Here is a 12655-nt window from a genome sequence, read left to right as displayed (position 1 = left end):
TGTAGCCCGTCAGGCTCCTCTGTCCATAGGGTTTTCCAGGTAAGAATCCTGGAGTGGGTTGCCATTTCCTCCTCCAGAGGATCTTCCTGACCCTGGGATCAAACTTGCCTCTCTTGAGTCTGCTATATTGGAAGGCAGATTCTTTACCACTGAGCCACCTATGATATGAACACTTTACTCAATAATAGAAGAACTGTAACATGGGGATAGGATTGGGGTAGGGTTAATTAAAAAATTCTGCAAGATTACCCTGGAAGACTACTTGACATGTAATTAGTTAGGACTGTACCTGAGTATTTTGATTCATGTGATACTGTTTTTTCAGATCTCTTATCTGACTGTAGTTCTTGCTTAAGCACTGAACCAGTCCATAGTTGACACTTGATGCCCTTATATAGAGTTGATGATTCAGAGCAGTATCCCAAGATAGTTTGCTTTAGTAAAGATTAATAGAATTTTCTAGTTCATTTTGAGGGGTAAAAGAGAACTAAAGTATTAAAAACATTCAATTCACACTTTGCTGTACACCTTGAAACAACACAGCATTGGTAATCAAATATATTCCAGTGTAAAATTTTAAAAAATTCAGTTCCTCGTGTACCAGTTGAGACCTTTCTATTGATTCAGCAAGGTAAGGAGGCAGAGATAAGCAGGAGAGAGCCTAAGGTGTGCACTCCTCAAGGAGTGGCACTTGGCTTTAGAAATAGGCTTTCCAGGAGTTAATTTATTCCCCCTTTGAATACCTTTTAATTCAAAAGGGACATCCATTTCCTGTTTCCTCTATGTATGAAGAGGACGTCTTGAATCCAGTGCAAGTAAACATAGCTAACATTCTATATGTTTCCTGGTATGTTCCTACCAGAAGAGAGTAAATGCCTTTGTATATTAGAGTAAGCAGTGCACTAATGATTATTTTCTCTAGTGAAGTTAGCATTTCATTTATGAAGGATAATTTTAAAGAAATAGATAAATTATCCTATAAAGATTTTTCAAAACAAAATCAGAGTTTGTCCTTAATAGTATGTTTTTAGTTTAAAATTATTACTATTTAAATTATGTGCTATGAATATTGTTCTTGTAAGATAATTGTTTTAAGTCATAGTAGAAATTTTAGATAAAGGGCTTATGCTTCAGTTCAGTCACTCAGTTGTGTCTGACTCTTTGTGATCCCATGGACTGCAGCACTCCAGGCTTCCCTGTCCATCACCAACTCCCGGACCTTGTTCAAACTCATGTCCATTGAGTCGGTGATGCCATCCAACCATCTCATCCTGTATCATCCCCTGCTCCTCCTGCTTTCAATCTTTCCCAGCTTCAGGGTCTTTTCAAATGAGTCAACTCTTTGCATCAGGTGGCCAAAGTATTGAAGTTTCAGCATCAGTTCTTCCAATGAATATTCTAAAGGACTGATCTCCTTTAGGATGGACTGGTTGGATCTCCTTGCAGTCCAAGGGACTCTCAAGAGTTTTTTCCAACACCACAGTTCAAAAGCATCAATTCTTCAGCCCTCAGCTTTCTTTATGGTCCAACTCTCATATCCATCCATGATCACTGGAAAAACCATAGCTTTGACTAGACAAACATTTGTTGGCAAAGTAATGTCTCTGCTTTTTAATATGCTATCTAGGTTGGTCATAGCTTTTCTTCCAAGGAGTAAGCGTCTTTTAATTTCATGGCTGCAGTCACCATCTGCAGTCATTTTGGAGCCCAAGGAAAAAAAGTCTGTCACTGTTTTCCATTGTTTCCCCATCTATTTGCCATGATGTAATGGGGCTTGATGCCATGATCTTAGTTTTTGGAATGTTGATTTTTAAGCCAGCTTTTTCACACTCTTCTCTTTCACTTTCATCAAGAGGCTCTTGTTCCTGTCTGTTTTATGCCATAGGGTGGTGTTATCTGTGTATCTGAGGTTATTGATATTTCTCCCAGCAGTCTTTGGTTCCAGCTTGTGCTTCATCCAGCCTGGCATTTTGCATGATGTACTCTGCATATAAGTAAAATAGCGGGGTGACAATATGCCGCCTTGACATACTCCTTTCCCAATTTGGAACCACTTCATTGTTTTATGTCTGGTTCTTATGTTTAAGGACAAGTAATTATTTTTCTAGTAACTACTTTGAATTATAAGGATTAAGTATTTTATTGTACTGTGGACATTATAGAAACAACTTGATATTGTTAGTATTATCATTTGAATTATTGAAAGGATAGCCTTGATTTTTAGGCATATTCAGATATTTGAGGTTGCTGGGTTGTTGTAATAAGGCTTAAATGAGATGAACAACTTAAATCATCAGGGTGATAAATATTATTTTTCTTATGTAGATCAATCCATAATGGATGTTTTGAAACATAAAAGTTTCTTAGAAGAGCTATTGTTTTGGACAATAAAGTATGAATTTCCCCAGAAGATGGTGACTTTCTTACTCAACATGCTTCCAGATCAAGAGTATAAGGTATCTACATTTTTTCCTTCTTTTCTGAACTTTGGTCACCTTTCTTTGCCTTTTTTTTTTTTTTTTTCTTTGCCTTTTCAATTTTAAATCTTTTTGATATATTTCTCAGCTCAATTGCCAAAAGAGGGCCTACACAAAAAGCACAGTATTTGAGATCTGAGTCAAAGCATTTTTACAGAGTGGGATTCTTAGGGTTACCTTTCTGCATGAGTCTTGGTCCAGAGAAGTTGCTGGGGGACAAACAAAAGCACAATTACCCAAATAAATATGTAGTTAAAAATTGTAGTAAATTCTCTAAAGGAGAAAGATGCAACATGCTTTGAGAAAATGTTTAATGGAGACAACTGAATTTAGATTGTGAGATTCAGCATGGGAAAAGCACAGAGTTAGTAGCTTCTGGCCATAACTGTTAAAGACACAGTGGTATTGACTCATGTACACATGTAGATGAGTGAAGTCTCTAGTCTCAGAGGGTGTGGACCCACCAGTTACTCTTGTATGGTTATGGCAAAGTTATACAGCCTTGTGCCTGAAAAGACAGTGAATCATGGTTTCGCTCTTCTTTGGTTTAAGAAGTAAAGCCTCTTTAGGAGTGACATTTTAATAATGCTGTTTTTTGTGTTTATATCTACTTAAGAAAACAATAGACGAAGTGTATATGGTACACAAAAAAGAAAACTTAAATATTGGTTGGCTTTCAGATCAAATAGAAAAAATATCATTTCTTTTGGAGTAGTCACATTGACTCACTTACTGTTCAGTTGTGTAAACAACTTAATGATTTTCAAATGAGACTTTAGATTTTATTGCTAAAGTAGTTAGCACAGGATGAAGACATACTTTGACATTAGTGAATTGATACCTTTGTGCAAAGTGAAGATTTGTGTTTTTAAACCATCTTTGTAATTGCTTTAAAACTTTAATAATATAAAATGCATATTGAATATTTTTTTAACTATCAAACTATTTTGCAAATTTTCAAAAAAGGGACAAATGTAAGACTACCATCATTGAAATTACTTTTCCAATTGTCTTGGACATTGTCATAAGCTAATCATAGCTTTAAAATGCTGGTATCCCAGGTTGGGTGCATGAGACAAGTGCTTGGGCCTGGTACACTGGGAAGACCCAGAGTGATTGGGTGGAGAGGGAGGTGGGAGGGGGGACCGGGATGGGGAATACATGTAAATCCATGGCTGATTCATGTCAATGTATGACAAAAACCACTGCAATGATGTAAAGTAATTAGCCTCCAACTAATAAAAATAAATGGAAAAAAAAATTTAAAAAAAATGCTGGTATAATATGTTGAAAATGTGTTATCTAACTTAAACTTTGTTTTTTTCTTTCTGTTTAAAACATTTTACAGGTTGCTTTTACAAAAACTTTTGTTCAGCATTATGCTTTCATTATGAAGACACTGAAGAAAAGTCATGAATCAGATACTATGTCTAACAGAATTGTGCATATTAGTGTTCAGTTGTTCAGTAATGAAGAGCTAGCCAGACAGGTAACAGAAGAATGTCAGCTGCTGGATATTATGGTCACTGTGCTGTTATACATGATGGAAAGTTGCCTTATTAAAAGTGAGCTACAAGGTAAACTCAGAATTATTTTCACTGGTTTTATAAGTACACTTTGCATAACTAGCCTTAAAAATTCTTTTTATGCTTAAAAGTAACTTTTAAAAATATTACAAAATAATACATATTTGTTAAAGCTTGAAAAATTTTAGCAAAATTTAAAGAAAAAACTTTAAATACGGTTTTGTTATTCACAAACAGCTTGTTAACATCTTGGGATGTTTCATTTCTTTTTGTGAGCTGAGTATTTTTGTAGATAAGAATATGTACTTTAAAATATTCTGTCAAGTATACACATTAAGAACATGTTTTTAATGATTGCAGATAGTAATATCATATGACTTTACTGTAACTTATTTAACCATTTTCTTATTAGATATATTTCTATTTCTGCAATCATGAATTTGTTATTGTCAGCTTTAGACATTTTATATGTGTATACTTTTATAATTTAAAAGTTGAAGTAAATCTTGCCTTTTATATGTTCTTTAATGTGATCTTTAATTTTCTTCTTTAATGCCTTTTCATATTGCCGTAACATTTCTAGGAATTCCTCTCATTCTTATTTCTTTGTGGTCTTTCTTTCATCTTGACTTTACCTCCTCATAATAATTTATAATATTTGAGTGTTTGCTATGTACTAGGCACTGTGTTAATATTACCTATACATTATTTCAATTAAACTTCTGAACAACTCTCTGTGTATGCTCAGTTGTTCAGTCGTGTCCGACTCTGCGACCCCATGGGCTGCATTCTTCCAGGCTCCTTTGTCCATGGGATTTTCCAGGCAACATACTGGAGTGGGTTGCCATTTCCTACTCCAGGAACAACACTCTAGATTGGTATTATTATTATTTCCACTTTAAAGATGAGTAAATTGAGGCTTAGAGAAATTGAGTCATTTGTCGTAGAATATATAAGTTAGTAGATGACAGAACCAAGAAGGACTTTGTATCTCCTGATGTCAGAATCCTTGTTCTTAACCACAGTACAGCCAGGTCAATTTTAATAGGACTTTGTCTTCACTTGTTGGCACTTGGAGCTAAATATAGAAAATAATAACAAACAGTGCCTCAAATTTAATCTTAGGACGTTTCCATTCTCTGTGAATGGGAGACCTTATGCTTGAGACGTGCCTTTTGCTGTTGCCTCCTTTTGCATACGAGCTCCTGTTTTCTCTTTATACTGATAGTCTGCCTATTCTCAGGTGCAGTTCCATGGCCTGAAAATTTATATAGGGGTCAGTGCAGGCATGATGCCTTCTATGTAATAATAGCTCACTAATAATGATGATCACTCACTGTATACCATGGTTTCTTTCCCAGTGCTTTAATATGTTTCATCTAATGTAACCATCAGTAATTCTGGGGAGTAGATGCTGTTTTTTCCATTTTATAGGTGAGGCAACTGTGGCTTAGGGAGTTGAGAAGTCAGTGATCTATGGTTTTATAGCTGTGAGTGTAAGTCTAGCTGTCTAACTTCAAAACTATACTCCGCCTCACTATGTACAACAACTCTGACTTCCCATTGTAAGTATAGTGGGAGAATATATTATTTACATAAAGCAGTATACTTCTTTACCTTTTTAATGGAAATATTAAAAACTGCTTTGCATTATTTTTCTATCTTTGTGTAGGATGCCCTTTTCTTTATTAGATACTTAGCTGTGTATATTCAGTTCAGTTCAGTTGCTCAGTCGTGTCCAACTCTTTGCAACCCCATGGACTGCAGCACGCCAGCTCCCTGTCCATCAGCTGGGTATATTACTCTTTTTCTTTTTTGAAATAGTATCTGTCATTGTTGAACTGTATCAATGATATTCTTATACATAGAATTATATAATTAGAAAAGGACTTTTCACAAATACAGCATTTTTAATTTATAAACTGGCAAACTTGAAAAAATGAAAAGTATCTACTCTTCTCAAAAGAACTGAATCTTTTTTCTTGACTAAGTGGTTTAGCAGTGCTTTTTATGTATGGCTTGTGTTTTAGAGAAGAATGTTTGGGAAGAAGATGTATATGAGTCTGCCTCCCATTTTTTTTTCCTAGCCAGCTTTCCTGTGAGAGTTTTTGTGTTTGTTTCCTTAACTTCCAGTCACTCACTAACACACCTCCATCTAGTGTTTGTTGCCATCGTTCTGTTGCTTCTCCAGAATTGTCCAGGACTCCGTTAGCCACATGTCCTACTTTTCCTAGAACTGCTCTAGGTTATGCCTGTTATTTTGACATCAATTTTAATACAGTCTTTTTTACTCTCAAAAGTGTTCCAGTTTATATGATTAATTATATGGTCACCCTTTCTATGACTACATGATAAAGCAGCTGGTGATAAAACTTTGGACCTTATCTTGCTTGATTTTCATTAGCATTTCACACTGTTGATTCTCTGTTCTTTGTGTGGTGTGAAATTATTTTCTGCTTTTTCTGTCAGTGTTGGTGTTTCTTGGCACTTGGTCTTGCTATCTCTGCGTTTCTTACTTTTCCAGTGTTTTCTGAAATTGTATTACATAGTCTTCATTGCTTTCTACATATACTTTCTTCTAATGCAGTTAGTCTGTCCTGGAAATTCTTACACAGATTGAATATTCCAAAAGCTAAATAGCTATAAGTAGCATTGCTGAGATCTTAAAATATAAATGTATTTTTTCTAGCAATAAATTACATTATTTCTAAGCCAAGTCTAACACTATCTTTAGCTCCAGTGCTGTTTTTGTTTCCTCTTTCAAAAGTATGTAACATTTCATGGTACATATTTACTGGTTTTCTAAAAACACCGTATGTTTTCCTTGTTTTTACATGAAGAGTATTGGAATGAGCTTTAAATATATTGAATTAACTACAGATATTACCCAGGTTCTCTATGCTTTTTAGTTTGTAACAGCCTCTGTCTGGCCTTTGTATGCATTGCCACTAGTGTTTGAAAATTTTGTCTATACTGTTAGTAAGTATAGGAGCTGATATAATGAGTATTCACATGGCCACAGCAATAGCTGAAGATTAAAAGGGAAAAGCCTCTAGTAGCACGTGACCCCTTCCTTATACTTTTTCTTTCTTATACTTTTCCATATCCCTGAAATTTCATAGTTTGTTCTGTGAAATTTTCTGTGTAGAATGGAACTTTAAACCATGTGTTGCATAACTATAGGAATGTCTGTAGTTGCTCATAATGCCAGATTGATCATCTGTCCTGAATATCATATTATTTATTGAACTATATTCTTTGGATGTCTGCAAGCACCTCACACACACAATGTCAACACCAAAAATGAAGTTCTGCTTCTTTCCTATTACATGTGTGTGTGTGTCTGTAAGTTTGTGTGTGTTAGTGCTCAAGTTGGTGTTTTCGCATCACACTAACCATCTACAGAGCTGCCCAACCCAAAACCTAGGAGTCAGTTTTGACTTCTTACCCTTTGTAGTTATAGTGACCATCACCAGGTCTGTCATTTAAATCCTTCTAAATATATTAGAATAACCAGTTCCTTTCATCTTTGCTCTTTATGCCAGCACCATAGTTCAAGCCATTGCCATCTCTAGGCCTTCTATTACTAGTCATCAGGACTCTTCTATAATCACTTTCCACACTAAACATCTGTTCATGTCCTCTCTTGCTTAAAACCCCTCTGTGGCTTGCCATTCTCGTCTCATGAACTACAAACTCCTGAAGCTGACTTATAAGGCCATCTAGACTCACTGGTGCCACTTAACCTTTGCATTCTTTGTCCAGTAGTTCCAATCTTTTTTATACTGCTTCCTCTCCCTAGAATACCATTTCCTCCTCATGTCTAGTTTATTTGGCTAATCCCAATTTCTACATCATTCTATAAATCTCAGTATAAACATCACTTCCTCAAGAAACTCTTTTTCCTAAATTGTAGACCAGCTTTATTTGTTCTTATGATTTCTTGTACTCTTTCTATTACAGCCCTACCATGCTGTGTCTTCTTATATTAATCTCAGCAGAGAAAGAGACTGTATAAAATCTTGACTTACTTTCCACTTTATTTTCAGAGCTTACTAGAATGCTGGACTCTTGGTAGGAGCTCAGTAAATATTTGTTGCTGAGTGAATATCATCTAACACTGAATCACGGCTCTCTCTGTATCTATATTTGGAAAAGTATCAGTTGGATAAAAATAGAAGTTCTAGTCATTTTGTTTCATTATAGATTCCAAGGTATTTTTCACAAGAACAGTAGTATTTAAAGCAGTGTCAGGAAAATAGTGATTTTGATTAATTGTATTCTGCTTATTCATCCTCTGATTTCAATTAAACAGTGATTCTCAGTGTTTATAAAAGTTAAAAAAATCTCAGCATCCCTAAGCACTGTCCCATCAAAATCAACTGCTCACTGACTCATAATGGCTGTAGTTGTCAGAGAACATTTCCGAATCTTCAGTTCAGTTCAGTTCAGTCACTCAGTCGTGTCTGACTCTTTGCAACCCCATGAACTGCAGTGCGCCAGGCCTCCCTGTCCATCACCAACTCCTAGCGTTTACTCAAACTCATGTCCATTGAGTCAGTGATGCCATCCAATCATCTCATCCTTCTGCCCTCAATCTTTCCCAGCATCAGGGTCTTTTTCAATGAGTCAGCTCTTCTCATGAGGTGGCCGAAGTATTGGAGTTTCATCTTCAGCATCAGTCCTTCCAATGAACACCCAGGACTGATCTCCTTTAGGATGGACTGGTTGGATCTCCTTGCAGTCCAAGGGACTCTCAAGAGTCTTCTCCAACACCACAGTTCAAAAGCATCAATTTTTCGGTGCTCAGCTTGCTTCACAGTCCAACTCTCACACCCATACATGACCACGGGATAAACCGTAGCTTTGACTAGACGGACCTTTGTTGGCAAAGTAATGTCTCTGCTTTTTAATGTGCTGTCTAGGTTGGTCATAACTTTCCTTCCAAGGAGTAAGTGTCTTTTAATTTCATGGCTGCAGTCACCATCTGCAGTGATTTTGGAACCCCCAAAAATAAAGTCTGTCACTGTTTCCAAATCTTAGGTGTGGGTAATTTGTAAAAGTTCCCTTATCTCCATTTCCTCATTCAGCTGTACCCTTTCTCATTCTATTGTGGTCCTGTTTCATATGTTGTTAAATTTGAGTTGGGTGAAATAATTTCATGAACTGAAACCTAAATTTAATTTATGGAAATATGAAGTACAGTAGAAGCCCTCTTCACCGATGAGTTTGACAATAGGGTGGTTAGTTAGAAAGTTGATTAGAGCGAGGAATTGTTAAAAAATGATACATAGATATCTTAAACAGAGGATTTTAACTTAAATCACAGGGATGCTTGTTTGTTCTCCAATCTTTTCATTTTGGGCGAAGCATTTGTAAGTTATTGTATTCTTTACTGGAATTCTCTCTTATCCTTCTTGTATATACTACATTTGTAAAGCAGCACCTCTGATTTCCATTTTCAGTTTCTTTAAAGTAGAATAAGAACATAAGAATTTTTATGAAACAGTTTGAGTTTTGAAAATCTTCTGTACTCTTACGATTTTTCTCCTCCAAGATTTTCTTAGGCGCTTTTATTGTCTTTGAAAAGCTTATGATCCAGTTTTTATAATAGCTCTATTTATGCATTCATGTTTTATCAGATTATATACTTGTGATTTCAATTTTATAATACAAAGAACAATTAGTATGAACAGAAACAAAAACAGACTCTGGATAAGCATATACCTTGGGGCTTGTGTAGTCTGGAATAGGCTCGATTTTGAGCATTCTTTGTATTATGGGTATTAATGTGTTTTATAGTGGGAATGGGGGGCTTGTTTGTCCAGTGAATCAGTTAAGCTGGAATAGGGAAATAGGTCAAGAGAGCTAATACATACATGTTATAACTTCTAATAGTAAAGATTTTCTACAAGCCTAATCCTCCCTGTCTCTTTCTTCCAATGATGTGTTTAAACTTTGAGGCTTTTTTTTTTTTTAAGGCTTAAGAAGTTTATGTATTTTTTTATAGTTTCATAACTCAATATTATGTAATATGTTTGACAGGTAGTAATAATAATTATAATGATGTGCTAAGTGTTATGTTAACATTTAATTCCCTTAATATATGTGTTTTTCCCCCATTTTTATAGGTGAGGAAATTGATTCAGAGCTATGTAATATACCTGAAGCCATATAGGTATTAAATGTCAGGTTCGGTTTGAATTTAGGTGACTCTGATTCTAAAATATATAATCTTTATCATTGGTAAGGCTATTTTTTTAAGCTAATTTTTTCTGGGTGTGTGTGTCTGTGTCTGTTTTAGATGAAGAAAATAGTTTACATGTTGTAGTGAATTGTGGAGAAGCATTGCTGAAGAATAACACTTACTGGCCTCTTGTCAGTGATTTTATTAATATCCTTTCTCATCAAAGTGTGGCTAAGAGATTTTTGGAGGACCATGGTTTGTTGGTGACGTGGATGAACTTTGTCTCTTTCTTTCAAGGTATGAATTTCAGTTTCTTTCTTTTTTATTTAGTTTTAGTTTGCAAAATTACTAATAGTGAACTATCAGACACTAATTAAAAGATAATAGCACATCATTCAGTTACATGAGAAATGTCTCATTTTAATTGATATTTGTAAGTATTTAATAAAGTGCTCGTGAAACATATCAGAGTTATGAAAAAAGTCAAACTATTATATAGGAAATAGGAGTGTAATTTTAAAAAGCATTTTAAAGCATTAATCTAGAAATTTTCTTGTAAGAAAGATTGTTAATATTTCCATAAAAAGTTCAACCAGTGCCAATTAAAATAGTTTTGAGTTTATTTAATATATTCATTTATGTTATATAAGAAAGAGATAATTCACAAAATGTTTTTTAAGAAAGTCTAGTTTATAAAGAATTCTGAAAGGACCAGATACTATTTTATTTTTAATAATTTATTAATTTCTATACATATTTTGTCATTTATGCCATTTGTGAACATTAAAATCTGTTTGGTATGAGGAAGTATTTTATTTGATTTTGAGTATGGGTGTTTGTTTCCATTTGGCATGGTTTATACCTGTTTTAATTTTTGTAAGGTATGAATTTAAATAAGCGAGAACTAAATGAGCATGTGGAGTTTGAATCTCAGACCTACTACGCTGCCTTTGCTGCTGAACTTGAAGCCTGTGCACAGCCAATGTGGGGACTCTTATCACACTGTAAAGTTAGGGTATGTTGGAAATATTTTTGTTAATTTCTGTATTTACCTTTAAAATAATTTTAAGAAAAATATTTGTGGAAACATTTGACTTGTTTACTTGTATGTAATAATATATAGTGTTTAATTTTGAATTCAGCTCTGTGAAAGTTGACCTAAGACAGTAATTATTATTCTTAGGTAGGTTGGACTTGATTTATATAAATGAATTATCAGATCTTTCTAGCCTTCCCTTATTGTAAATAGTCTTTGTAGCTTCACATTCATCTTTATTATTTCATTTTATCCATTATCAGTTAGTTACCTAATGTTTCTTATCTTTCAGGGGATGAGGATAAACTTCAATAAAGTTTACACTTTTAAGATTCCAAGAACAAAATCAATATACATTTCATACAATTCCCATTTGTTTGTGAAAAGAACCTAAGAGTATATAGCAGCAACATAAGTTCTTATAATTGATTAAGAAATGTGAAGTTTCTCAGTCGTGCCTAACTCTTTGCAACCCCATGGACTGTAGCCTACCAGACTCCTCAGTCCGTGGAATATTCCAGGCAAGAGTATTGGAGTGTGTTGCCATTTCCTTCTCCAGGGGATCTTCCCAACCCAGGGATCGAACCTGGGTCTCCCGCACTGCAGGCAGACGCTTTACCGTCTGCGCCACCAGGGAAGCCCAGCTCACTTAAAATTGCATATGTTTTTGTCTTTCTAAAAAAATACATATATTTACCTATGCATTTTAAAGTATTGGTTTGATGGGTCTCCAGAATCCTTGGATAGTTCAGAAAAATGTTATCTCCTGACCCTACGAAACTAAGGACTTAAGATTTTGTTGTATGGATCTCATGAAGTCCTACCTGTGAGCCTGTACCAGTAAGCATACTGCAAAAGATTGTATAGTGCTTTTGGTTCTGCCTCTTTCAACTTAGGTGACTTGGTCAACTCATTTAAAACTATTTGAACTTCTCAGACTTTTTCTTTTAAAAACCTAAAAGGAACAAAACAGAAATGGGACAGCAAAGCCTGCTGTTACAGGGTTATTCTGAGACTCTTCTACATATATTCTTTAAATGTATGTGTTTCTTTAAGTGGCTTTCTATTTTCTCTCATGACTCCAGCTTTCTCTTAATGCAGATGACTCACAACTTCGTTACAGGCTAGCCAGGTTCAAATTTCCAACAGCTCTGGTTATTCAGTGTAGAATGTCAGAATATTCTGGTATTCTCCTTAGAGGTACATGAGTTTTCTCAGGTTCCTAACTAGCTTTTTAAAAACATGTGTCTATACTGTGTCCTTTATGTCATTTTATGTATGGTGTTATAAATGATGCAGTTTTCCAATATAGAAACCTCCCCAGCTGTGTTCAAACTATAATCAGATACCGTGAATTCTCTCTTTTGTCCAGAAATGTCTCTCTACCACTTCTTTTCTCTGTTTTACTTCTTTATGTCAGTATTTTTAA

At 34.9% G+C, this 12655-nt stretch overlaps 1 protein-coding gene across 1 annotated transcript in view; it reads left to right on the top strand.

Moving 5' to 3' along the window:
* Positions 1–12655, top strand: part of UBR3 (ubiquitin protein ligase E3 component n-recognin 3) — a 194818-nt gene that overhangs the window by 59404 nt on the left and 122759 nt on the right. Inside the window, exons 7-10 of the mRNA XM_070476042.1 lie at positions 2326–2456; positions 3826–4054; positions 10308–10487; positions 11072–11205. Of these exons, the coding sequence (XP_070332143.1) occupies positions 2326–2456; positions 3826–4054; positions 10308–10487; positions 11072–11205 (674 nt within the window). The remainder of the gene's footprint in view (positions 1–2325; positions 2457–3825; positions 4055–10307; positions 10488–11071; positions 11206–12655) is intronic.

This window comes from Odocoileus virginianus, chromosome 13, assembly GCF_023699985.2.
Source record: "Odocoileus virginianus isolate 20LAN1187 ecotype Illinois chromosome 13, Ovbor_1.2, whole genome shotgun sequence".
In the NCBI taxonomy this organism is placed as follows: Eukaryota; Metazoa; Chordata; class Mammalia; order Artiodactyla; family Cervidae; genus Odocoileus; species Odocoileus virginianus.
This window is presented reverse-complemented; position numbering and strand designations above follow the sequence as displayed.